This window comes from Tasmannia lanceolata, unplaced genomic scaffold (assembly GCF_043159265.1).
Source record: "Tasmannia lanceolata isolate RefF3 unplaced genomic scaffold, GAP_Taslan_0.1 ptg000007l, whole genome shotgun sequence".
Taxonomy (NCBI): Eukaryota; Viridiplantae; Streptophyta; class Magnoliopsida; order Canellales; family Winteraceae; genus Tasmannia; species Tasmannia lanceolata.
This window is the reverse complement of record NW_027518684.1, coordinates 4,609,692-4,636,264: the sequence shown is the minus strand read 5'-3', so window position 1 is coordinate 4,636,264 and position 26,573 is coordinate 4,609,692. Positions and strand designations below refer to the sequence as shown.

Below are 26,573 nucleotides of genomic sequence, written 5' to 3'. Positions count from 1 at the left end.
AACTTTCATGTTATCTCTCTCATGTATTTTTTTTGTTATACCTTATTCTTGGAAAATAATGACTACAATTACTTTTAGTTTTCCATTTTTCATTATTGGGACAACAAGATTACACTTGCAAGTTGTTGCAATGCCCAAACTTGTATTACGAATCAAATTTAGACTTAAAATAGCTAAAAAAATCAGATATATTTTGACTTTATTTCAAGAAATCAAATGTCGCCTCCCTTGGGGTCGAGTCATGCATTCAGATAGCAATGAAACTTTTTCAGCAGCACAGGTTCGATCTAGTTTCCTCATAAGCAAGGTTTCAAGGTCTCGACTTCCCTAAATCGGCCATATCGAGCACCTTTGATACCTATATAAATTGGGGCTCTAATAGTTAATGCTCCAATAATTTATAATCTCTTATATCGTCCAGATAAAAATATTGTTCCAATGCTGATAATTTTTTATACTCATTTATTTATAATACGAATACAAAAATCTAGTGATACATGATATAAGAGAGTACCTTCTTAGGAAACGTTATTACAAATACATATAGGTGAGCAATAATGTTGTTCAAAGTATCTACTGCGTGCAAGTACATACTGCATGTAGTTGCATAGGAAATGTTCTTTAGTCTCTCCAGTGGATTTTATTGTGGTGGTCTCAGTAGTCATTAACTTTGGTGGGTCAATGGCAGCAGCACCAATGGCATATGCCGGTAGGGCAGTAGCACCGAACTCCTGCTTGATAATGACACTAAGAGGTTACAAGATTTTTTTTTTCTTACGACACAAACACATAAAACCTGGGGCACCAGAAAAGTGGGCAGGGCAAGGAAAAATAGTTAGACGGATCAAGTGCCACATGGCTAGGGCTAAGGGAGAAAAATAGTTAGATGGATGAAGTGCCACATGGCTAAGGGCTAAGGGAGACCGACAACAGTTACCTGGTAATTGATACTCTCTAATACCTAATAAAAAATGATGTCATCAACAATATTTATTATCTTAGTCCCAAATATATATATATATATATATTTGCTGATAATATTTTGAAATATTCCCGTTATATCTGCATATTGCAAGGGTGCTAATACCTATATGTATCAATAAAAGGATATTTTGTATTTTTATTTTTATTTTTGAAATCTTGGTGTTTTGTATTGCTTTCGCTTATTAATAAATTTTAAGATGCCACCCCAGGTTCCTAGATAAATTCCGGGTTCTAAAAAATCAGATATGAAGACGGATATATCGTGATTTTTAATTCCCTGATTCGAAGAAAGGAATATTTTGTGACTATTTTAGTATATAATTTCATAATGTCAAGGGCATTTTGCTCATTGAAAACATATGGATTTTTCTTTATGAAGCCAATATGCAGAACTCAGAACATGCAAGTACTTTACCTCATCATATTTTTTTTCTTTTTAATGATGGAGAGCAGCAAAGAGCTGACCACAGTTGTATATAAATGGAGGAGAGGTAGGGACTTTTAGCAGAGCAGCTGTGGGTGTTAAAAGAGGGAAGAAATGGAGAAAGTAGCTACATTTGGAGGTGCTTTGATATTTCTAGCTTTGTTTGCTGCTGAATTTGAAGGAGGTATGGCTGGTTGGCTACCTGCCCATGCAACTTTCTACGGAGGGAGTGATGCTTCTGGCACAATGGGTTAGTTGTGCCCTTTTCTTATTCCCTTTTCCCATCTAAGCCCTTTATTGCCAACTTTTTCTCATACAGAGTTGATATTTCCACCCTTTTAATTTTACATTTTGGGTTTGTTGATCTAATTATTCATCTGCATGGCCCTATAATTGTTAGGTCATATCTCAATGATCTCTTTCATCAGGCAATCCAAACCCTTATGTGGAAATTTTTGGTACCATTGAGTTTGTATAAATTTTTTTCTCCCATATTATAAATGATGAGTTTGTACAACTGGACACAATTTGGAGGGTGAGGATTGTTTGATGAAGTTTTAACCCATGATCTGTCCATGGTGGAGACCAAAAGCATTAATGGTCAACATCTGCTATGATAAACGAATGATGCACCCGTTTATAGTGGTTTTATGACTATCGAACCTTCATTATGTTTAATCATAAAACTACTAAAAAGCCAGGTTCCTCTTAATTAAACAAGGGGTGCTTTCATCACTTCCCCCTTGATTATGGAACAAGTAGTCTCCACTTCTACTTCTTTTTTCGGAAAGGTTTACAGATTTTGTTATGCAAAACAACAAGCATAACACATGCAGCGGGGACAAGACGGAATGTCAACCACTAGCTTCTTTGCTCCCTCTTTTGCCAACTTCTCTCCACTTCTACTTTTGCCCATATATACTCACTTTTCTTTTGAAAATGCAAGATTGAACATCATATAGTTTTTGGGACCCCTAATTTTATATGGGTGGTTACAAAGATAAGGGCTTTTGTAAGGATTATATAAAGAAGAGGAGCTTAGTTGTAATTTCAATGTTTAAGAGGGTCATGTTACAATATAAAAGATTGATAGGGTCTTCTTGTTAAAATCCTCAATTTTATAGGCTGTTACAATTCCTAATGAGATGTATGAACTGGGTCTAAAAGCGGGTATGGAAGATAACTAAGAAGGGGGCAAAATATCATATCTCCCTCTATATACTAACCTACTGTAGTTTTACACATGTAACTTGTAGGAGGTGCTTGTGGATATGGGAATCTCTACAGTGATGGGTATGGAACAAATACTACAGCCTTAAGCACAGCTCTTTTCAACAATGGGAGTTCATGTGGTGCATGTTACCAGATAGTATGTGACGCAACACAGGTGCCTCAATGGTGTTTGAAGGGAACATACATTACCGTGACAGCAACCAATTTCTGCCCACCAAACAATGCTCTTCCTAACAACAATGGAGGATGGTGCAACCCCCCAAACCAGCATTTTGACATGTCACAGCCTGCTTTTGAGACCATTGCAATATATAGAGCAGGAATTGTGCCTGTCTTATATAGAAGGTCTGCCCACAATCTCTCCTAATAACTTATTTCACTATGTTTGAATAAACATTATCTCTTTCCCTTCATAATGCATTTATAGTTTCTAGATTGGGATTAAGGGGTGTCAATTGGATGGACTCAATCGCGGGTTTGGCCAAAAAAAACGAATAGCCCAAATCCTGATCCGGCCTGAGTAGAAGATAAATTTTGGATCCGATCAGCATGTATATCCGGCCCATTGGCACCCATAATTGGGATTTGTTGGATGTAATAATCAAAATTAATGAAGAAACCAATACCTCCGGCCATGATGACCAGACGGTGATGCTATGCAGTCTGAATGATCCGACCATTGAAGATGCTCTAGATGAGTACCGTCCATCGATTGCTGCAAGGATCTTCCAATCTAATGAAGTACTCTGGATTCTCAGATCAATGAAATCTTGGCCTTGGTAGATCAGCGACCACACAGAGTCACAGATAAACTCTAGAATCACCTTTTGTTATGGATTTTGAGAACCGATTGTGAGTTCAAAACTGATTATTGGACTCAAAGTTACGTTTAATGCTTGGGTCCCATAATCAGTTTTGGGCTCACAATTGGTTCTCAAAATCCAAAACAAGCATGGCCTTGTGTAGTGTCTTGCTCCCAATAAGCAAGCACCCATATTTATAAACATGGATTATGATTATGTTTCCCCATGCACCACAACTCTTTCTAATAATGGACACTAATAGAAACATTTCTAACAGGATTTTCTAACAGACTTCAATGACTTTTTGTACCAGTGTTAGTTGCAGTAAGACGGGCGGCATTCGGTTTACGATCAACGGTAAGGATTACTTCGAGCTGGTGTTAATTACCAATGTAGGGGGAAGTGGGGCAATCTCTAATGTGTGGATCAAAGGGTCTAAAACTGGCTGGCAAACCATGAGTAGAAATTGGGGAGCAAACTGGCAGAGCTTCTCTTATCTCAATGGCCAGAGTTTGTCTTTCCAAGTCCAGACGAGTGACGGACGGGTAAAAACCGCCAACGATGTGGCACCATCCAATTGGCAGTTTGGGCAGACCTTCACAAGCAATGTCCAATTCTAACTATTGGATTGAAATCTCTGTTTTTTTTTTTTTTTGTATGAATGATAGGGGTGTATTTGCTTTGGGCTGTGGCTAATTATAAATGTAGCCCACCTTGTAAAACTTAGCAAATATTTGAACAGTCCAATTTTTTATTGTCTGTAGTTCTGCACATGTGTTTGAGACTTGGAGTTTTACAAAGTCTAATCTTCTATTATATAAAGCAGATAGGAAAATTAAGTCAGACTTTTTTTTAATTTTTTGAAAAATCGAGTAGACTTTGGCTGCATTTGTGACAATTCCAATCCCCCGTAAACTACTAAATTGCTCTCTCTCTCTCCCTCTCTCTCTCTCTCTCCCTCCCTTGTCATGCAAAACAAAAGGTAATAATTCTTTTTTCTCAGCTTTACTATGACAAAATCCACAAACTCAAAATGTCATAATTCTTTTTGGGAATGTTATCAGCACTACTGTATTTTGATGAGGGCACTCTCACTTTATTGAAAGTACGGTATCGCCCGCACCATAGGATGATCCAAACCGTCCATTAGATGGGCCAATGCCTAAATAGGTTGGGCCCCAAAAAATATTTCCATAGGTTGATCCTAACCCTCCGATATATAGAGGGTTAGGATAAACCCTCTAACATTCAGATCGGAGGGTTAGGATCAAACTATGGAAATGATTTTTTGAGCACAACCTATTTAGGCTGTGGCCCATCTAATGGACGGTTTGGATCATCCTATGGTGCGGGCCATACCGTACTTTTAATAAAGTGAGAGTGCCCTCATAAAAATACAGTAGTGCTGATAACATCTCCCTTCTTTTTTCTCAGCTTTCAGTAGCTTTATTAATAAAATATGCTATTTATGTCAACTTTCTTTGTCCCATAGGCAACTTCCCAGAAAGCTACGTTTTGACGGCCCATCAAATGGACGGTTTAGATCATCCTTTGGTGTGAGCCACAGTATATTTTGAAAATTACGAGACGATACGGGCTTACCGCATATAAAATTTACGTTAACTTTCTTTATCCCATAGGCAACATCCCAGAAAGCTACGTTTTGAGGGCCCATCAAATGGACGGTTTAGATCATCCTTTGGTGTAAGCCATAGTATATTTTGGAAATTACAGGACTATACCGGCTTACTGCATATAAAATCGTGGTGTAAGCCATTATAATCCCATATTTCTCCTAATGTACTGTACGGCCTGCACCATAGGATGATCCAAACCGTCCATTTGATGGGCCATAACATAAATAGGTTGTGTTCAAAAAATTATTCACTTATGATGATTTCAACCCTCCCATCTATATAGGTTTACAAAAATACACATTTCCTCTATAGGTTGACGACCTATGAGGATCATCCTAAGGAAATAATTTTTCGGCATAACCTATTACATTGTGGCCCATCAAATGGACGGTTTGGCGCATCCTGTGGTGAAGGCCGTATAGTACTTTTATAAAAAAAAAAAGGGGGACTATAAGGGCTTGCACCGTATAAAATCTCCTGAGATCTTATATTCGTGTTTTCTTTCGTTTTGAAGTGGGAAGATTTTACATCGCGTAAGCCCTTACGGTCCAGTATTTCTCCAAAAATTACAGTGCTGACTGAACCATAGGATGATCCAAACCGTCCATTTGATAGGCCACAAAGTAAGTAGGTTGCACTCCAAAAAATCATTTCCATCGAAGTGCAAATATCATTTAGGATTCTTTTATAACCATTAAGTTTTTTTTCTTTCCCGCGCATCATGCGGGGTGCTTTACTAGTGTATGTATAAGAAGAATGATAATATGGAAGCTTAATATAAGAATCACTTTAGAAGCATAAGTTGGGTTCATCAACAAGACTTTAGTGACATGATCCTGACTCTTCGTCTAGAATAGCAAATTGAATATCTTCCAAAATAGCAATTCCACACTTCCTAACCAGAATTTGAGCCAGCCCGCTCCTAGCGGAGAACGGAATTGTCTATACGCCACGTGACATAGGGAGGGGTATGACGTAGTTGGATCCGGAAGCGCTTGTTAAAGATCTTGGAAATCAGATAGATCTTGGAAAAAAATCTCTATTTTTAAACTACAAGGGGTTGCCCTGGGAAGAAAAGGGGACAAATATATCATTTCCCTGTTCATTTTACCCATTTTGTGGGCCACTAGATCATTATTTTTCTTCACTCTCTAAATTTATAACCTTCATAGAAATGAAAAAAGGTTATACACTTCTACTCATACTACTTCTCACACATTATAATCATATTTTTTCCCCAAGATGGAAATAGCATGGTACTTTACTTCCCAATTGTACCAGCTAAATGTTCGATTTTATGAGAAGATATGTAGTGGGACCCAACATAAAGAATTCTCTTGATTTTTGGATTTGTCCTGTCGATCTGGGTTAGATTCAGAGATTTGTCTTGTTTTGCTTTTGTTGGTATTCGGCAAAGGATCGAGTGCATTCTCTAGACTGCCTTGAAATGTGGTCTGTTTAGTTATTCTTCGGCAAAAACTGAAGGGGAATTTTGGGTCTGTGGAATCGACACATGGGAGTTTTTTGTCTTTATAATCTCATATTCTCACACAGGTATGTCAGAATGAAAATAGACCTGTTTTTGATCGATTGTATTGAATCAAACTGGGATTTGAGATGGGTTTTTTAGCTGCTTATGGAATTTGGGATCGTGGATCGAGATGGGTTTTTGGTTTTCAAGCTGTTGGAGCTCTTTTTTTTTCAGCTGTGAAAGTGAACTGACTTTGGGTCTGGAACTTAGGGTTTGAAAAAAATGGTGAGAGGGTATGGACATATCTCCTTTATCAACCAGTCGATTATAGATAGTGTTGAATGTAGATTTTCAACTAGTTATTTTCTATTAGTGACTAAATAATGTTTTATGGAGCTTCCAGCTTAAAGAAGCTATATCTATTTGATCATTCGGACCTTTTACCCGATTTGTGCATGTACTACAAGCGCACAGGGAGTCAGGGATACAAATAGACTGTTTTTTCTCTCTTTCCCTTCTGTTTTCTGGTGATCCTGCTAGAGAGGAAAAAATTTGATCAGATGAACTTGAGTTTTATGAACTATTAGTGTAAAAAACATCTTTTTTAATCAGAGGATTTTGCATTTGGGTTTTGCATTTTTTTTTTTTCTATTTTGAGCATGGTTTCAAAACACCCCCCACTTCATCGGGTTGACTCCATTTTACCTTGGCCACGTTCTTATCCGAGTCCGCATTTTGCGCTACAAATTCAATCAAAATTACTTTAACTCTCCCGAGTTATGACTGTGTCAGCTGAGTAGTTAGCCGCATCAACCAAGTACTTGACCGCGTCGTGCAGAGTCAGCTAGGATTTTCTTTAGCCGTGTTTTGACCTACCTCCGCATTTTGAGACACTGGTTTTTATTTTTAATATGTCTTCTTCAGGACCCACACAATCTTCTATAAGTTCTAGCAGAACCAACCATAGTGCTAGGATTATAGGTCAGACCCCTTTAGATGCAATGCTCCACACAGAATTTGAGGAACCTGGAGCATTAGATGTAAACACCTCAGTTGTTGCTAATCAACCTAGATCACAAAAAAGTAATTCAATACATGCAACAAATAAAGAAAGGGAAGCTTATTCAGCCATTTGGGTGCTTGTTAGCTCTAGATGAAAATACTTTTAGGGTCATTGCCTACAGTGAGAACGCCCCAGAGATGCTAACCATGGTTAGCCATGCCGTTCCAAGTGTCGGCGATCACCCTCTTCTTGGCATCAGTACCGATGTAAGGACTATCTTTACATCCCCTAGCGCTGAGGCATTGCAATATGCCTTTGGTTTTGGCGAGGTTTCACTGTTGAATCCCATTTTAGTCCACTGTAAAACCTCCGGCAAGCCATTCTATGCAATCGTACATAGAGTGACTCTAAGCCTAATCATCGACTTCGAACCAGTAAAGCCTTATGAATCCCCCATGACTGCTGCTGGGGCTCTTCAATCTTATAAGCTCGCGGCAAAGGCGATAGCTCGGTTGCAATCGTTGCCCGGTGGAAGCATGAAAAGATTGGTTGATACTGTCGTCCAAGAGTTTATGAACTTACCGGGGTCATGGCCTATAAGTTCCACGAAGATGGACACGGGGAAGTCATATCGGAGATTAGGAAACGAGACCTAGAACCATACCTAGGTCTACATTATCCTTCCACGGATATCCCCCAGGCTGCTAGGTTTTTATATCCCCCAGGCTGCTAGGTTTTTGTTTATGAAGAATAAAGTTCGAATGATATGTGATAGGAATTCAAAACCCATGAAGGTGTATCAAGATGAGAATCTTTCATTTGATTTGATCTTGTAAAATGCGATGGCGCTGCCCTTCTATACCAAAATAAGATTTGGCGACTTGGTGTAACTCCGACCAAGTCTAAGATACACGATATTGCTCTATGGCTCTCTGAGTATCATATGGATTCTACTGGTTTGGGTACAGATAGCCTACATGATGCCGGCTATCCGGGGGCGCGCTCTCTCTCTTGGCGATGGAATTTGTGGGATGGCAGCTGTGAGAATAAATTCTAAGGACATGCTTTTCTGGTTCAGATCGCATACTGCTGCTGAATTTAGATGGGGTGGTGCAAAGCCTGATCCAAGTCAGAAGGATAATGGCAGGAGAATGCACCCAAGGTCATCATTCAAGGAATTCCTCGAGGTGGTTAAGACAAGGAGTTTACCTTGAGCGGATTATGAGATGGATGCCATTCATTCTTTGCAACTTATCCTAAGGGGATCTTTAAAAGATGCTGAGAAAGTTGACACAGAGACCGTGATTCATTCACGAGTTAACAACCTCAAGCTTGAGGGGATGGAGGAATTGGAAGCAGTGACAAATGAGATGGTCTGATTGATAGAGACAGCCACAGTACCTATTTTGGCGGTTGATTTAAATGGACTTGTTAATGGGTGGAATACAAAGATCGCCGAAGTAACAGGTCTATCCGTTGATCAAGTCTTGGGAAAACATTTGCTTACATTTGTAGAGGATTCCTCTGTTGACACTGTCAAAAGGATGCTTTACTTGGCACTGAAGGGTATGGCTTGCTTTAACTTGGTTTTGACTTCATTTTCTATGACCTTTCCATTTTTATATTTTTGTTCATGATTAGGCCAAGAAGAGAAAAATTTCCAATTTGAGATGAAAACTCACGGTTCTCGAGATGATAAGGGCCCTGTCATTTTAGTTGTTAATGCTTGTGCAAGTAAGGACCTTAACGAAAATGTCGTGGGAGTCTGTTTTATGGCACAAAATTTGACTAATCATAAGATGGTGATGGACAAGTTCACTCGGATTGAAGGTACAAAGCGATAGTACAGAATCCATGCCCACTAATCCCCCCAATATTCGGCACGGATGAATTTGACTGGTGCACTGAGTGGAACCCCGCAATGACAAAGTTGACGGGGTGGGAGAGGAGTGACATTATCGGTAAAAGGCTCTTGGGAGAGGTTTTTGGGACTCAGATGGCATGTTATCGTCAAAAAAATCTAGATGCATTCATAAATCTTGGTATTGCAATCAATAATGTGATGATGAGACGAGAAGCTAAGACGATTCCATTTGGGTTTTTCGGCCGCAATGGTAAGTTTGTTGACTGTCTACTTTCCATGAGTAGGAAAGTGGATGGAAAGGGTATGGTGACAGGTATTTTTGGTTTCTTGAATGTTGCTAGTCAAGATATGCAACGAGCAATTCACATACAACGATTGTCCGAGAAAAATGAATTGAAAAGATTGAAGGCGTTGGCTTACTAAGGCAGGAGAGCAAGCATCCTCTATCTGGAATTATCTTTTCTAGGAAAATGCTGGAGGGTACTGGCTTGTCAGATGAACAGAAACAAATTTTATACACAAGCACACAGTGCCAACGGCAGCTGAGCAAAATACTCGATGACTTGGATCTCGAGCATATCATAAACGCGTAATCAACTTGTATATGTGTCACATTAATTAGTTTATTATGCTCTTGGGAGACCTAGGACTTCAAGAAAAGGGTAGAGTAAAAGTAAATTATTTATTCTCAAACTGTAAAAGTAATTTATTTAGGAAGTGTCTGCTGAGCCATATATATTTTCTGCGGTGGCGACAATTATACCATCCAATAATGGCCAGAATTTCTTTGTTATGTTTACCGATCTTCACTTTGGTTTTTCCATTTTCTGACATCTGTTATTTATTTTTTTCTGTTTAATGCATGGCAGCTATTTGGATCTGGAAATTGTTGAGTTTATTGTTCAGGATATGTTGATGTTAAAGTATAAAAGATAAATAATGCCTTTCTCCAACAGCTTAAGCTTTTAGGGAAGTTGGTAAGTTAACTTGGTATCAGAGCCAAAGGTCTCGAGTTCAAACCTTCCGGATAGCAAAAATCCACATGTGATGGTCGGCCCAAAGAGGGATCACATGTGCCACGTGTTTCCCAAGTAGGCCACACGTGCGGAGGAGTGTTAAAGTATAAAAGATAAATAATGCCTTTCTCCAACAGCTTAAGCTTTTGGAGAAGTTGGTAAGTTAACAGTTGATGACTGCTCTAAGTCAAGTCACAATTACAAGCAAAGAAAAGAAAATCCGAATTTGTTTGTGATCTTTCGGAGGAATTCATGGCCGAGAATATATGTGGAGACAATCTGAGGCTTCAGCAGATTCTGGCTGATTTCTTGTTAATTTCTTTGAAGTAGACTCCAAGTGGAGAAAAGATTGAAATCAGTGGTACTTTAAGAAAAGATCGTCTGGGTGAAACTGTACATCTTGTCCATATGGAGTTCAGGTACTACTAACTTAAATCTTCGACATGTTGCTCTTTTCCCGTTGATGGTCTGTGTTCTAAACAAATTAGTGAATCCTAATTTGATATACATGGCACATGTGTATTTGATCTGTAGATTACAAGTTGATACAGGGGACAAAGACGTCCCCCAACACAATTACAATCGCTGACTCAACAACCTAAAACAGAAGTAAACCACCCACTGTTACATCCACAAACATCTTGTCTGGACTTGACACAACAGTCTCCACATCTGATTTTTCGAATCCCTCTTTCGCAAGCTTATCCGCCTTACAATTAACGAAACGGTCCATATGTGAGAATTGACGGCGAAGGGTCCTACAACAATCGTGAATTTCCAATGTGATTCTAAATAGTTTCCTAGGACCTGGTGCCGAATCTCTAGCCCATGCCAAGACGTTAGATGGATATCCTTCCACCATCACAGAGGGGGAGGTGTGCGACGAAAACCACCTTAAACCCTAATGTAACGTTGTCGCATCCGCCTTGTTCGAATTGCAAACCCTTGCTGGGCCAGAAAAGGAAAGCAATCTACGCCTGCTTGAGTCCCAGATTAGCCACCCTATCCCTGCCCGATCCTGTTTTTCTTTAGAGCTTCCATCAAAGTTGAGTCTTAGCCATCCAATAAGAGGGGGCCTCCAACGAGGGGTAGGATGATTTTTTCCACGTCTCTCCCAATTAATCGTCCACCATATCAGAATTATATCATCCCTTGAGTATGTTGGTGATATTTTCTTTGTTCTGGCCCAAGTGACGAGATCAGTCTTGATTTCCGACAAGATTCAGCCAAAGTTCTTTCTTTTTCTTCAAATAGCCTCTTGTTCCACTCTAGGCAGACATGCCATGTGATCGCATAGGGTAACTTAACTCTATGACGAACCCATCTTTTCTAAAGGACCGCTACTCCAATATAAAATTATTTTTCTAGTGGACCAGTGGTAGACCCAAGAGAAACCTAAGCTTCTGATGATAGCCCTCTATAGACCATTTTTCTAGTGGAAATGGTCTAAGGATTCTACTCTGTAATTGCATGAAATCTTACTCAGCCAAACCTCCATTGCTTTCCTTCTTTTTTTTTTGAATGGTGTCACCATTGCTTTCCTTGGAGTGTGAAACAACTTTGTATTGCCAAATGAGAGGATTCTTATCTTTTGCATCGGTGTAGTGATTTGTGTTATGCCCCTTGATGGAGCTGATTTACTTTCGGGTTCATAATTCTCAACTGCGGATCTTTGTTGCTTTTTAACATATTAGTTAAGAAAATTACTGCTGGCATATGCCGGCACACATGTTTGTCACACCTTATATTCTTGCCATCCTTACTGCAGATTACATATTGAATCAATAGAATACTAAGGGCCTGTCCATTTGAGATTATGAGAACCGACTGTGAGTGCCAAACCGATTATTGGACTCAAATTTAAACGTATTTTTGAGTCGAATAATTGGTTTGGCAATCACAATCGGTTGTCATAATCTTAAACAAACAGGGCCTAATAGAGCTGCTCACTCTTTCCATCTTATCTATTGGGTCTTTGTTTGCTACTGTTTATAATCTTGCTCCCAATGTTCAAGCAAGCTATCTTCTACACCTTTTACCATTTTCTGCTCTTATAACCTTCCAATCAAAAGGATGCCAGCACTCCTTTTCATCCCATGCAGTGCCTCGCTTATTTAGCAGTAGCAACGTATGACTCTTATAATGTTTGAAAACTCGAACTCGACTCTGGAATCAGTTTCTCAAATTTCTTAATTTCCAGTGAACCATGTGTATGAGAAGTCCCCAAGTAAATAATACTAATTTATTTTGAAGCTTATCCATACTTGAAAAATTGAAACAAATTAGGCCTTGTCAGGAAGTACTTGGTACTGCGAGCATTGGAAGAAGTCAGTGTTTAAAAACTCCTTGACTCGACAAGGAACTCCCCCGAGTCGACTCCTTTTTGCCTGGGCCGTGTTCCGCGTTGCACCACATCCGCATTCCGCATTTTGTCCTACATAGTCAATAAACTCCTTCGACTCTCCCACGTTATGTCCGCGTCAAACTCGTCAACCACGTTCTTGGCCGCATCCGCGCCGAGTCAACAAGGATTTTTCTTGGCCGCATTCCGCATCACATCTGCGTTTTTAAACACTGGGAAGAACAATACCTAATGGTGCTCCAGAATCCTTTCAATTACTCGTCAGAGGAAGGCTCCACTTGGAATCAATGGAAATATAGAAAAATAGAAGAAAAGATATTTGGTTAGATGCATGGAATTAGCTAAGCATTTTATTCGAACGAATGTAGAACCAGGCACCCAAATAATGAGAAAACAATTCGTAGCATTAGAGATTTGTGTTTCAGTTCTATTCTTTTATAAGCAAAATATCTTTCCTGATCAATGATCCTTCCTCTACTACAGGATCAGCCATTCGGGTTCCGGAATACCAAAAGAACTGCTCTCCCAGATGTTTGAAAATGGGATATTATTGAGGAAGGGATTAACCTTCTCGTTTGCAGGAAACTACTAAGGCTCATGAATGGAGACGTTCGTTATGTCACCGAAGCATCCTGGACGGACCTGAGTCTCAAGATCTATCTTGACTACAATTACTGAGTGTTAAACTCTACTTTGTAAGTTTCTTTTACTTCGTTGTGTTGTGTCTACTTATGTTGTACATATTGGTATGATCTTTCTCAACCATAAATGAGCTGTTTAGCACAAAAGTTGTTCTCTTGTTAAGAAAAAAAGGGGTTTTCTGTAAGGAAGACACCATGAGCCTTCTACATTGTAACACTATCATCTTGAATTTAGCAATTATAAGACTGCATTCTTTTTACATAATTCAGAAAATATACTTACCTATGGTAACTATTCTCTTTTTTTTGCACTAGTAAAATATCCATGCCAATACTTGTAAAATGACCATAACACTCCTTTGCTTTTTGCAATTTAGGTATCTACTTTTTGAGGTTTTTACAAAAGATGATGCTCTTACAAAACCACCTGTCCATTTCAAATTTCAAAATGTCCTATTGTCTGATGATATTTATGTTAGAAGACCAGCTGCCATGATGAAATTGATTGAAATACCAAAATACCCTTTGTTTTAAGTTAATTATGTTAATTAATAAACCTTATTATCTTATTTAAAATTTTATTATATAGCTTGATTAATTTAATTAGGTTTTTATATTTTAGAAAAGCAAAATGAAAAGGGGGAAACCCTTCTATTCCCTTCCCCAGACTCCCTCTCTTTGAATTTAATGGAGACATCTTGAAATTCTACTTGGTTTTCTTAAGATACCAAGCAATTGAGAATCAGTGGGTTCACTTGTGCCGCCTAGAGTTCATGCTTTTGGTTGTGTTGGAGAGTAATTTGTATCTGTAGGAGATGAAATATAGATATCGGTTTGCTTCAAGGCGCGAAATCACTTTCCTTAAGACAGATTTCGCCCCCACCAGAAGTGTGCAATGGGGATCTGCGAACTGCCTCCAAGATATAATGAAGCCCGTAGAAATATCCTACTAATATTTGACAATGCTATGCACAAGCGGAGTCAAATCCGAAATACCCTTAGAAAATCAATCTAATTACTGTTACTGCAGTATAATAGTAATTAGACAAACAACAATGAAAACAGTAGAAAAAAAGAATTTGGAGGGATACAAAAGAGAGTATAATTTCACTGGAAGTCTTGAGTAATTGCACAAGAAATGGATAAATTCGTTTCTATTTAGAAATGACTGGGTTCTGCACTTTTTATAGAGCCTCTGATGACTTTTCAGTGTGAAAAGCACCCATGTATAGTGACTTTCCAGTTCGGTTTGAATTCTGGCCATTAGATCGTGCCCATACGCGATTCAACGATCCAGATCAATTCTGGAGTGGCTGTTGGGATATTTAAAACCCCGTCCTTCCCCATAACAGTTGGATTGTGAAAGTGAGCCAAAAAAAGCGCTTGGGATCTTTAGAGTGCAAAGTGGGCCTAAAAAAGCGCCACTATGCGTCCTATAGCCCATGGCCCACGCCACGCGTGCGCGGACGGTGCGTTGCACTGTCCTGCAGTTCGACCATGGCTAAGACCCATTGTGCACTTAAACAAGAGAGAGGAATGGGTGAAGTAATATATGCCCATCTCCAACTTTTCTCCGGAGCAATGTGAGATTATCTTTTCAATGCAGTTCTACACTATTTTCAAAAGCAAAAGCAAAAAGCAACTTTTTCAAATAAGAGTTTTTCTTTTCCAAAACAACTTAAAGAAAATATTTTCCAAAACTTGTTTTGTCCACAAAATACTTGATTTTGAAAAATCTCTAACAGGTTGGACTATCTGTCAAGATTAAATTGTAATTAGATTTTAACAGTGGATCACTTCCGCAACTGCAAAGTGCTCATAGTAGACCAATGTGCTCTCTATATGGAGGCAAGAGAAACAGTGGATCATTTGCTCCTTCATTGCAGGATTGCTAGAGAAGTTTGGTTCCGCTTTCTTGAGACATTTGGGGTGTCTTGGGTTTTTCCGGCCCACTTATTATGGAAATTGGTGTTGATGGCCACAATCCGGGTCCGTTAGAAGGAAAGAAACACTTGTACATTTAAAAGCCGCTCTAAAGGTCCTCTCTTTTTTTTCTTTTTCTTTTTCGTTTTTTCTTTTTTTCTTTTTTTCTTTTTTTAGGTACATGAAGGTTCTTTGTCTCATCTTCGCTGAGACCTTGCCTTGCTTTAATTTCATTTCTAGCCTGTAACTGTTTTTTTACAAGACCGCCCTTCAGACTATCATTCCACTGACTCACTTCAATGTTCAGTTTATAAATAAGATTAGAGGGATGCTAAACTGATAGGCGCCCTTGCAGAATCAAGTCACAAGGGCGCCACAATTGGATACACGTCATTTGCTTCTAACGTTTTCATTGCCATTATAAATGCACTAACAATAACGTGGATCCAATTGTGGAGGCCTTGTGACTGGTTTATGCAAAGGTGCCTGTCAGTTTAGCATCCCTCATAAGATTAACTTAAAATAATCTTATTTTAAATTAGGGATGTGCTGGGTAATTTTGTGGAAAGCCATGTCACGGGCTTTTCGCAGGAGAGAATAAGACAAGTGGGTGCAAATATCAGTTCTTTACTATAAAAAGGAAGTTAGGAATTATTAAAGCCACAACGATAGCGTCTAATACACAATTAAATTAGGCTACTGATATTGGCCCTATTATTGTTTTAATAGTTGCACAAACTCAGCTTGAATTTTCTGTTTTAATTAGCTTGTGAGAGCTTTTTAAGGACCTGTAGTGAACTTTGACAGTTGTTTAAATAATAACAGACAAGATAAGTTAGTGTAATTATTAAAACATGGTTGTGCCAATATCAGTGGCCTTAAATTATTTCCCATTGCTTAACCCCTTTCCAACAAATCCATAGAAACAACACCACCAGACAAACCCACTACTTCTTAGGCGCGAGCCTGCTCTTGATCTTCTCCACCTCTTTAGTCCCCACCTGAAACGCCTTAGTCAACACATTGTCCGGCACCGGCGGTGTCGCCGCAAACAATGCGATACCTATAGACTGAGTCCCCGGAAATTGGCTGTTGAACGCCGCGATCACTGCTGCGGACACATTCCCATTATTCTTTTGGAAGTGCACTAATCCCCTCGGGAACACGAAGATCTCTCCTTTCTTGATCGTCTTCGATATAAGAACATTGGCGGTGGTGATGAATCCAACGTCCAATTGGCCGTCGAGAACGAACACGATTTCGGTGGCTCGAGGGTGCGTGTGAGGAGGATTTAGCCCGCTGGGAGCATAGTCGATGCGGGACATGGAAACGCCGAGCGTGTTAAGGCCGGGGATCTTCTCTACGTTTGCCGCGGTTACCAAAGATCCAAAGGTGTTGTTGGTAGGACCGGGATTCGCAAGGCCAGCGAAGAAGAAATCTGTTCCATTTACACTGGTGGCGTCTTTGCAGGCGAATCCGTTGATTTTTACTCCTGTAATTCGATCAGTGTTGAAGTATAAATGATTAAATAACACCAACTCTAACCGTTTAAGCTTTTGGAATAATTGGTTTTTTTCACATGGTAACTCGTATTTTTCAAAAAGTACATTACGGGCCACACCATAGGATGATCCAAACCATCCATTTGATGGGCCACAATGTAAGTAGATTGTTCCCCAAAAGTCTTTTCCACTGGATGATCATAACCCTCCGATCTATAGAAGTTTCCATAATGTGCAGTGCCTCTATAGATTGTAAGGTTATGATTTTTGGGGCACAACCAATTTACATTTAGACAGTTTGGATCATCCCATTGTGTGGGCCTTAGGTTTGTTCGGACACACATCATATAATTTCTGTGACATCGGAGCTATTGCCTCACCGCAAGTCTAGTGATATTAAAAATCCACGTGTAGGGCCAACCCAAAAACATGGGCCCACAATTAAAGGGGAGGGTTAAGAATAAATGATTGAATAGCACAATCTCTTACTACTTAAGCTTTTGGAGTAATTGGTTGTTTCACAATCAAGAACTCATAATTCGTGTCGGGTTTTGCAGTAATTGAGCAGTTGAAGGGTTTTTCGTTTGAATTTCGCAAATTATTGAACAGTACATGATAGAAATGTTATACAAATCAAGGAGCATAGAAGAAAATCATATGTGATTTCCTTTAAGGGTAATGTTACAAATCAAGAAGCTTGGAAGAGAACAATGCAGTGATTGGAAATCTGTAGTATGAAGAGAGAAGGAGGAAATAAAAGAGTTTACCTGCACCAGCATTGGCGACACAAAGATCTTGGAGCATGTCGGGATCTGCGGCACGTGTGGCAGATACAAGGGCTAGAAGGAAACAGAGAGCAATTGTAACTGCCATGGTTTGGTAGAGAAGAGAAGAACAGAAATGTAGATATAGAGGTTGGGAAGGGGATGATTATAGGGAAGTGAGGAGGGTGTATTTATAAGGTTTGGAATTTGGAAGCTTGTAAGGAAGGCTGATGTAAGGCTAAAGCTTGAAAAGAACCCTCTTGGAAACAAAGAAAAGCAAAACTAAAAGCAAGAAATGCACATTTGCCGGCAAGTTATAGGAATAGGGTAAAAAATGAGCAGTCTTAATCTTTTTTGGAAGAGGATAAAAAAATAAGTGCTTACCCAGTAGGATGTCTGTAAAGTTAAGGCCAAAAATTTCATCCCATTCTTTCCCAACTAAGAGGTGGGCTCCATGTAGGCCCACCTCTTACCCTTTCTTTTTCTTTTTTTTCTATTTAATTTTTGGGATTTACTAGTCAATTTTGTAGAAAGCCATTATTGCAGGAGAGAACAGCCATTTCAGATGAATTAAATGGATAAGACAAAATATGATAGGAAGGGAGACGGTGTACGTGGTTGTTCTCTCCTGCGAAGTTGGCCCGAAAGAGCTTTCTGTGGAATTTGCCTAGCAAATCCCTTTTGCAGGTATTTACCTTGTGGAGCAGTGGTGTTAGCCAACAGGGAAGAGACAAGTAGTATTTAGAGTAGTGGAAGGGAGTGTTATTACCAAACATACATATAGAGAGAGGGAAAAGAGACGAGAGAAAAAGCATCATTCCCAAGAAATCCAAGGGTGACACCTCGGCAAACATGGTTTCAATGCTATATTGACAACCAAACAAGGGGTTTTGCTGATGTGGCACTCAAATGCCTAGCAAAACCCCTAAGCCATCTCTCTCTCTCTCTCTCCAATTTATGTTAGTGATTTTGGATTTTCAAAATCATGTATTTTACATGTTTTAGTGTTTTGGAAAATGTTTTATCAAAAGCGTTTGGGAAAAAGAAAATATTTTCTTGGAAAGATTTGCTTTTACAAAAGGATGTAGAAGTGTAGTTGAGAAGATAGTCCCGTACCGGATGAGAGAAAAGAAAGAGAAAGGCTTATAAAGCACTACACTTTTCTATTACTTGTTTGATTGCACATTGGGTTGAACCCATAGTTGGACCCGCGGGACGGTGCAACGCACCGTTCGCACACGCGCGCGCGGCGTGGGCAATGGGCTATAGGGCGCATAGTGGCGCTTTATTAGGCGCACTTTGCGCTTTATAGGTCAAATGGTTCGTAGGCCCATCAAGCCGAATGGTTCGGTTGGGTTGGGTTTCGGTTCGGGCCTAATGGTCGGCCCAACGGGCCCATAACTTCAACGGTCAAAGGGTGTGATCAAATGGGTTGTGTCCCTTCCCTCAACGGTCAAGTGCCAAGGAGGTGCGATCCACACCATAGATGGTTGATCTAACGATGACTGGGCTGGAGAGAAGTTTTACTCAAACCAACAGTCACCTCTAGGATCGATCTGGACCGTTCAATATCAATAGGTGCGATCTAACGGTCAGATTTCAAACATCCTGGAAATTTGCCCTGTAGAGGTGTTTTTCACTATGAAAAGACACCATATGGTCTACAAATGTGCAGAATTCGGTCATTTCACATAGGAAAACGAATTGGCAATTCTGACAGATTTTACACTCTCTTCTACACTCCTACAAAATCCCCAAGTATTTCTACATACTGTTTTTTCTTTTGTTTACTGTTCTAGATACTGTTTTTCTGCAGAAACATTATCTAAAAATTTCTCTAAGGCTTGAAATTTCGAAAGGGCATTTCGGGTTTGATTCCGCTAGTGCTAAGCTCATCAAACATTAGTAGGGCTTCCCTACTAGGCTTCATTGTATCTTGGAGGCAATTCGCGGATCCCCTTTGCACACTACTAGTGGGGGCGAATCTTGTCTTAAGGAAAGTGATATCACGCCTTGAAGCAACAAATTTCTGTTTTCTATCAACAACAGTATCCTCAATTCGTTCCAACAATTTATACTTTTCTAATTACTTCTTAAAGGCTGTTACAGCTACCAACTAGCTACCAACATCCTATCATTGAAGAGTTTACCAAAGCGAGGAGTGACGTTAAGTAAACAAGGGATAGGATTACATATATTTTAATTCCATCTGTTGCGACTATAGGCGAGCGAAAGGGACGCGTAATGCTTAGGGGATTACATTAAGATTCAGAGCAAGTTAACAGTTAAAATACTAATTAGTCACACTCTTAAGTGCTTGCCTGATAGAAATACATCAACCACTTTCTTCATTGTTGAACTGGTCAAATTAATGTTGAAAGGACAGTTCTCTAGGTCTTATTCTTCTTCCTTTTGTCAAAATACATTGTTATTACTTACTAGATCTAAGATAATGCAATTTTAAGATAGACGGACGGTCGTGGTACTGAATTGCACCTAATGATTCTTCATGTATACATGCAAGAATGTATATATTTATTTTTTGACTTGTTCAATTATTTTTTTATTTTTTTTTGGTGGTGACTATTTGTGTGGAATCCTATAAATTCCATTTGCAGTTCAAGAATTCAAGCAAGAAACCCATCTTCTGCCTTGCTGTTTTAGCCACCATGAAGGTAAGTAGGCTCCTATTCTCCAATATGTGAAGCCAAATTTGGCTAGCTTACCTCATGTTTCTATATTCTTCTTTGTATGCTTTACATATCTTATGTTTATGTGATCTTACCTTAATGCAGAAAATGGTTTTGAAAGTCAATATCAACTGCCTCAAGTGCAAGACAGATGTAATGAAAGCTATAGCTAAGCTTGAAGGTGAGACCCTCAAAACCATTTTCCTTGCCAAAAGCCCCTGAAAGCAAAGTGAGCTTTTACTTGCAAAGCCTTCTTCCCCCAAAGTTTAGACAGATGGCCAAAAGACTCATTGCCTCAAATGGGCCGGGTTTTGGATCATTGAAGCAATTACAAGCTAAATATTTGTTTATATGTCCTAGATATTAGCTAAAGCTGGCTAAATGTTCATTTGGAGAATGAAATCAAAAGCCAAGCTTAGCTAGATGCTGCTCCCTAGCTAGTTATCATTTAGCTAGGGTTGGCTAAATGTAGGGGTGTCAATGAACCCGGACGGTCCAACGGATCCTCAAGATCCAATCCAATTAAATTGAAATTTAATAGTTTTTTTTTTTGTAATGGCAAAAATTTAATAGCTCTTTAAACAGATGGAGACGTATTTTAGGATTTGATTAGGGTCTGAAATATTATTGATCCATATTAATGATCAGTTCGGCATCTAAAAATCTGATTATGTGCCAACAAATTACAAAAAAAATGCCCTCATGGATTTCATGGTTTAGTACAAATTATATGGGTACAGGACTTCCTAGGCAATTTAGCAAAATGCCATTTCGCGGCTCACTTTTTCAGGAGAGAACACCTAGTAAATTTATAAAAACTACTTTGAGCTGATTGTTCTCTGTTGACAAAGTGATAAGCGGAATTTCCTAGAAAATCACATATGGGTATTTATTAATTTGAATTGCTTCACCAGGGATAGATGAGATATCCATGGATGGTGAGAAGGGGACATCAACTATAATCGGGGACGTCGATCCAGTGCTCGTAGTGCAACAACTGCGGAAGATCAAAAAGGTCGTCCAAATTGTAAGTGTTGGACCCCCTAAGCCCAAACCTGATCCGAAACCGCTTCCGAAACCGCTCCCTAGATGTTGTGGTAGCTGTGAGCTTGTCGCCATCGGCTTCTTTTCCTATGAGCGTCCAAGGTTGTGCCCCATCCTCTAAAATAGGGCATCTAATCTAAACTTAAGATTGTGGTTTATGTTTTGTAATTGGGTGTTCTTAACATTTTCTTGATTACAGATCTAGAGGAATGATAAAACCAAGGGTATCCTTGCAAAAATCAGCTATAAGGGCGTCCCCATTGCTCCATCTCAACAATGTTCGTTGATTGTTTATCTAATTTATATTTGTCCGCATCATTTTAATATTTTTAAGGGCGCCGAAAAAAATTTAAATGAACAATAAATGAATTTTGTTGAGAAACCAATTTTATAATGAGAAAACATTTCCTACACACTTGTGTAGGAAAGTTACCTACACACTAGCTTAAAATACAGTGGGGGCCCACATTGTTTGGGTGATCCAAACCATTCATTTGAATGGTCCTCACATAGATAGGGTGTCCACAAAAAATCAGATCCATTGGATCATCCCAACCATTCAAACTATGGAGGCAAAAAATGGACTAATTTGTGAAAGTTTATACACGTCCATTTTACCTCCACAAATCGTAGGGTTGGGATGATCCTATGGATCTGATTTTTTGTGGACATCCTATCTCTGTGAGGACCATTCAAATGAATGGTTTGGATCACCCAAACAATGTGGGCCCCACTGTATTTTAAGCTAGTGTGTAGGTAACTTACCTACACAAGTGTGTAGGAAATGTTTTCTCTTTTATAATATCATTTGTTATATATTTAGTCCTACGATCTAAAGAGCGAATATAATAAAGGGGTGGCCCAGGGAAGAAAAGGGAGCGAATATATCATTCCCCTTATCAAAACCATTCGTTTGTCGGGCCATTACTTAAATAATATGTGCTCCAAAAATAATCCCCATAGGATGATCTTGGCCCTATGATCTAAAGAGGTTGCTGTAACATGTCAACAGAGCGAAGATTATTCTATGGAGATGATTTCCTTGGCATAATACATTTAAGTTGGGGCCAAACAAATGAATGATTTTGATAATCCAACAATGTGGAGCCCACTACTTTTAAAATTACTCACCTTAATTGGCCACTTGAAAATCTCTATCCAAATGATTGCTAATTTAGTAATCTAATTTAAGGATAAGGTCATAATCCTTGATTCTATTGGTATCTTTGTTTAGTTGAGTGATGTTCTATCCTACCTAATAACCTCGAACATTATCTATCGCTCACCTTCATTTGCAAGCGTAATCAGAACTTGTTATTGACTTGAGGCTTCTTTTTGGATGCCTACAAGTAGTACGGAGTGTTTCTTCTCTTTTCTTGAGAAAGGTAACAATTATTATACTAAGAAAGATGAAGACTACAAGTGCACATATGAAGAGGTAAAGAAGTTCCCTCATAAAAGGGAACACACTAGAAGCCACATATTTGGCTTAACCATTGGCCAGATCGGTAGCACTTCTAGGATGAGTGAAAAAGACTACTCCATCTTAACTCATATCTCTAACCTCATCAATAAACTTGGCTAATTTCCATGGACCGTGGCTATTCCCTTTTGCCCACAGTAAAGAATTAAAGAGTGGCACTCTACTTCTTGGTTTCCCTTTAACTGAATAAAGCAATGCACAAACCGCATGAAGAGCAAGAACATCGGCTTCATATAAATCAGTATAGACTAGCAAGGGAATGGATGATGTCACCCACAAAGTTCCTATTGGTGTTTTGCAAAGGACCACCTCCACTTTGAGGTATCTGTGGAATCTCATATTTTTCTATGTGGCTCGGCAGATTTCTGGGCTTTGTTGTGGCTTTGAGTTTCGAGAAATGAATTAACTTTACTAATATTTTTTCCACTTTTGGGGTTGTTTTGGATCGGTGATGCAGTGTCTATAGATCCCATCTTTGATGATTGAATTGAGTGCACAAGGTTATGGGAGGTGAGAGATTTATGACTTCACAGATCAATTGTGTTGATTGTGATTTTGAATTTGTTTGGATTGTAAAGAGCAAAATGAATACAGACCAAGACTTATTTGTGTGTTGTGGTTTATTTAGGTAAGATTTTAGTTTCAAGGTATCGTGGTGATCCTCAAAATTTTATGGGTGGAGTAAATCAGGTTGATGGGTTCATTTTATGGATTTCCTGTTTGTAGTCTATAGATCTCCATTACCCCAGCTCCTCTCGATCTGCATCTCCAATGATCAACCCCAACCAAAACCTAAAATTTCCTAAACATAGAAATTCTTGTCCATATCCTCATTTGTAACTCTAAAACCTACAGAAAACAGAATTTTTCACTCAGCCACTCAGATTGGAAAATGTGGTGGATATTCCGACTCGACTCTCTCTCTGCTATTTTGTGTGCATCTTTAGTTTGATCTTCCCTCAGTTCTTAATTGGAATTTGTTCTTGGGTTTAATTTTCTAAAGGCAAAAGTATGTGAGAACCTGTAAGCCCTGATGGTTCACACGTCGGCATTCTCATCTTGTTTTGATGATTCCAAACGCAGGTGATTTTATATCACTAATTTGTTTGTGCAAATCAAGGATGCTTGTATCATGGCAAAGGAGCTAAATTGAAGCATATCTGGAGTGCCAAAGCATTAGGAGATCGAAGGAGTAAATGGTGACTTGAAGCCTAGAAGTTCAAGAGAAAATCAAGTTGTGATTCAAGTAAAATTAGAATGTGAAAGTTCATTCCTTGTATCAAGGTTGTGTGAGGCACAAATCTAAGTTAATTAGAATCCCAAAACATGATAACATTAGTGGGACGAGACCTATCAAGCACACCCTAAAGATTGGAATGCATGTAGCCTAAAATGTGCAAAAATTGGCAGGGGTGGTCAACCGGCCCCTCCCCGATCGACCGACATAGCATGTGGTCCAGTGAACTAGAACGGTCGACCGAGATGGTCTGGTCTACCGGCCTGGTATGGATTTCTAGCCATTAGAGCTATAATGGCTAGTTTTGGGAATGACGCAAGAATTACCAAAATGCCACTGTTGTGGCTAGTTTTGGCTTTAAACTATATATATGAGTTCCCAAACCATTCCTAAGCATCTAAGACACCCTAAAACCTATTTGGAACTTCTTAAAGAGTGGATTAAACTTGATTAGTGCCTCTCATGCTCTTAGAGCAGGAAATAGACATAAGAGATTCTCTTGTACATCTTTCTCTCATTCTTGTAATCCTAGTTTAAGGGAGTTTTTGGTTCTTCCTTTCATCTACTATCATTGTAATCGGCAAGTATGAGTAGAGTTGTGGAGCCATCTCCACAGAGCGAGTGTTGGAGATGCAGAGCTTTCTCTACTTGTAATTGGTTTGTTCTCTACCGTTAAGGGGGTCTAATAGTGAAGCCATCAAGGAGACAAACTTGGTGGAGTAGAGTAAGTCCTTGGATTGGACCGAACTACTATAAATCCGGCGCTCTCATTATCTCTCTCTCGCTCTCTCTCTCTCTCTCTCTCTCTCTCTCTCTCTCTCTCTCTCTCTCTCTCTCTCTCTCTCTCTCTCTATATATATATATATATATATATATATATATATATTGTTGTGGTAAAAAACAGTCAATGTGATGTGGCAATTCAGGAGAAGCGAACCTGGCTGGGATAGATATTGGAGTGGATGTTGATCTAATCGTCTGATAGAGAGGGTTAAGGGTGTCAATTTTGGCTCGGGCTCGGAAGCTCGCTTGAGCTCGGCTCGAATCCTTAACGAGCCGAGCCGAGCCGAGCCGGCTCGCCAGGCTCATTAAGCTTAACGAGCCGAGCCTGATAAGCTTAACGAGCCGAGCCCGATTTAGGCCAGGCTCGGCTCGGCTCGTTAAAGCTCGTTAAGAATTTAATATATTTAAATATATATATATATATATTATATATTAATATATACATTAAAAGGGTTGTCCGGGGAGTGAAAGGGGGAGGCAAAATATGTTACTTCATTTTTGGAACCCCATTTGTTACTTGGACCACCCCCCATAGTGTAAAAGAAGTAGTCAAATTACACTAGATAGGGCTGTCCAAGGAAGATGAGGGGTGTGAACTTAATATAACCCGAGCTCAGTAAGGCTCGCGAGCCTGACCGAGCCGAGCCCGAGCCTGAGCCTGGTTCGAGCCCGAGCCGAACTTTTGAGCTTAACGAGCCGAGCCGAGCCTGGCCAAGCTCGGCTTGGCTGCTCGTTTACACCCCTAGAGAGGGTCCTGCGTTCGTTTAGTAAACGAACGAGCCCAAGTTGAGCTTCTTCTTTCTTTTTTTCCTTCGGGCATTTCTTGTGTACAAGTAGTAATAATAAATAAACTAAGGGCATGTTCGGCAAGGCTTCTCATTCTCGCCCAATTAAATGGGCGAGAAATGGAGTGATGAGAAATTTTAGAAACGGTTATCTAGTAGAATCTTATTTTTTAGTTGAAAAAATACGTGAAATTTGAGAAACAGACCAGCCGAACGAGATTTTAGGAAAAAAATCCCGGATAAGAATAGTTGTCGAAGACGCCTAAATGGGTGGCCTGGGGAAGAAATAGGGGAAAATTTATCCCTCAATCTTAATGTTTCATCTGTTGGTACTGCCTATAGATTGGTCACATCAAAAATATAAAAAATGTTATAATAAATAGTCTAGAGGTGTGCGCACATGTATCTTGTCTTGTAGTATTTAACTGTCTCTTAGGTGCATTTTGGGAACCGTAATAACACTTTAAATACTAAAAGACAAGATACACGAGAGCTAATGTTATCAAAATATGTTTTGCTGAAATCATTTTTCTTTTTATCTATAATATATACTAAGCATGTATCTCTCGCTCTCTCTCTCAGTTTTTATGTGATGCCTGACCGTCGAGTACCGTAAAAAAAGGTACTGCACTTGATATTTGATCCAACAGCCGCCTACTTTTTAAGAGGCTGCTGTTGGATCAAATATCAAGCGTGGTACTTTTGAAGTATACCACCTTCATGCTACTTGACGGTCGGGCAACATATAATTTCTCTCTCTATGTTGTCTCTCTTTTTTCGAAAGAATATTTTTATTAGAAAACTTTTTTCCTTATACCATACGTTTTTGTTTAAGATAGAGCAGGCCCCAACATTTTATACTCAAACATAGCATGAGTGGCACCCACCCTTTTTACTCTTGATCTGGTTGGCCCACTATCTCTA

At 39.3% G+C, this 26,573-nt stretch overlaps 3 protein-coding genes, 1 long non-coding RNA gene and 1 pseudogene across 5 annotated transcripts; 4 read left to right on the top strand and 1 right to left on the bottom strand.

The window, feature by feature from the left end:
- Window positions 1–681: 681 nt before the first annotated feature.
- EXPA17 (expansin A17) lies at window positions 682–4,064 on the top strand. Of its 2 annotated transcripts, XM_077383811.1 has the most exons (4): window positions 682–709; window positions 1,536–1,658; window positions 2,665–2,986; window positions 3,758–4,064. In XM_077383811.1, exons 1-4 carry the CDS (start codon window positions 682–684, stop codon window positions 4,062–4,064), a joined length of 780 nt encoding a protein of 259 aa, XP_077239926.1. The 2 variants fall into 2 exon arrangements, with proteins under 2 accessions (XP_077239926.1, XP_077239927.1); XM_077383812.1 differs by lacking the exon at window positions 682–709 and having other exon boundaries at window positions 1,523–1,658.
- Window positions 4,065–6,424: 2,360 nt separating this feature from the next.
- Window positions 6,425–13,694, top strand: LOC143881529 (uncharacterized). Its single transcript, XR_013251963.1, has 3 exons — window positions 6,425–6,635; window positions 10,289–10,854; window positions 13,281–13,694. It is a non-coding gene; the product is annotated as an uncharacterized LOC143881529 (long non-coding RNA).
- LOC143881527 (phytochrome A pseudogene) lies at window positions 6,853–10,220 on the top strand (annotated as a pseudogene).
- Window positions 13,695–16,040: 2,346 nt separating the features above from the next.
- On the bottom strand, window positions 16,041–17,814 carry LOC143880835 (germin-like protein 5-1). The gene is made up of 2 exons (XM_077383810.1): window positions 17,631–17,814; window positions 16,041–16,853 (listed from the first exon to the last, which is right to left on the bottom strand). Exons 1-2 carry the CDS (start codon window positions 17,734–17,736, stop codon window positions 16,309–16,311), a joined length of 651 nt encoding a protein of 216 aa, XP_077239925.1. The 5' UTR covers window positions 17,737–17,814; the 3' UTR covers window positions 16,041–16,308.
- A 2,482-nt stretch (window positions 17,815–20,296) lies between these two features.
- On the top strand, window positions 20,297–21,648 carry LOC143881264 (Heavy metal transport/detoxification superfamily protein). The gene is made up of 4 exons (XM_077384251.1): window positions 20,297–20,302; window positions 20,423–20,498; window positions 21,232–21,463; window positions 21,561–21,648. The coding sequence occupies exons 1-4, from the start codon at window positions 20,297–20,299 to the stop codon at window positions 21,646–21,648; spliced, it is 402 nt and encodes a 133-aa protein (XP_077240366.1).
- Window positions 21,649–26,573: the final 4,925 nt, after the last annotated feature.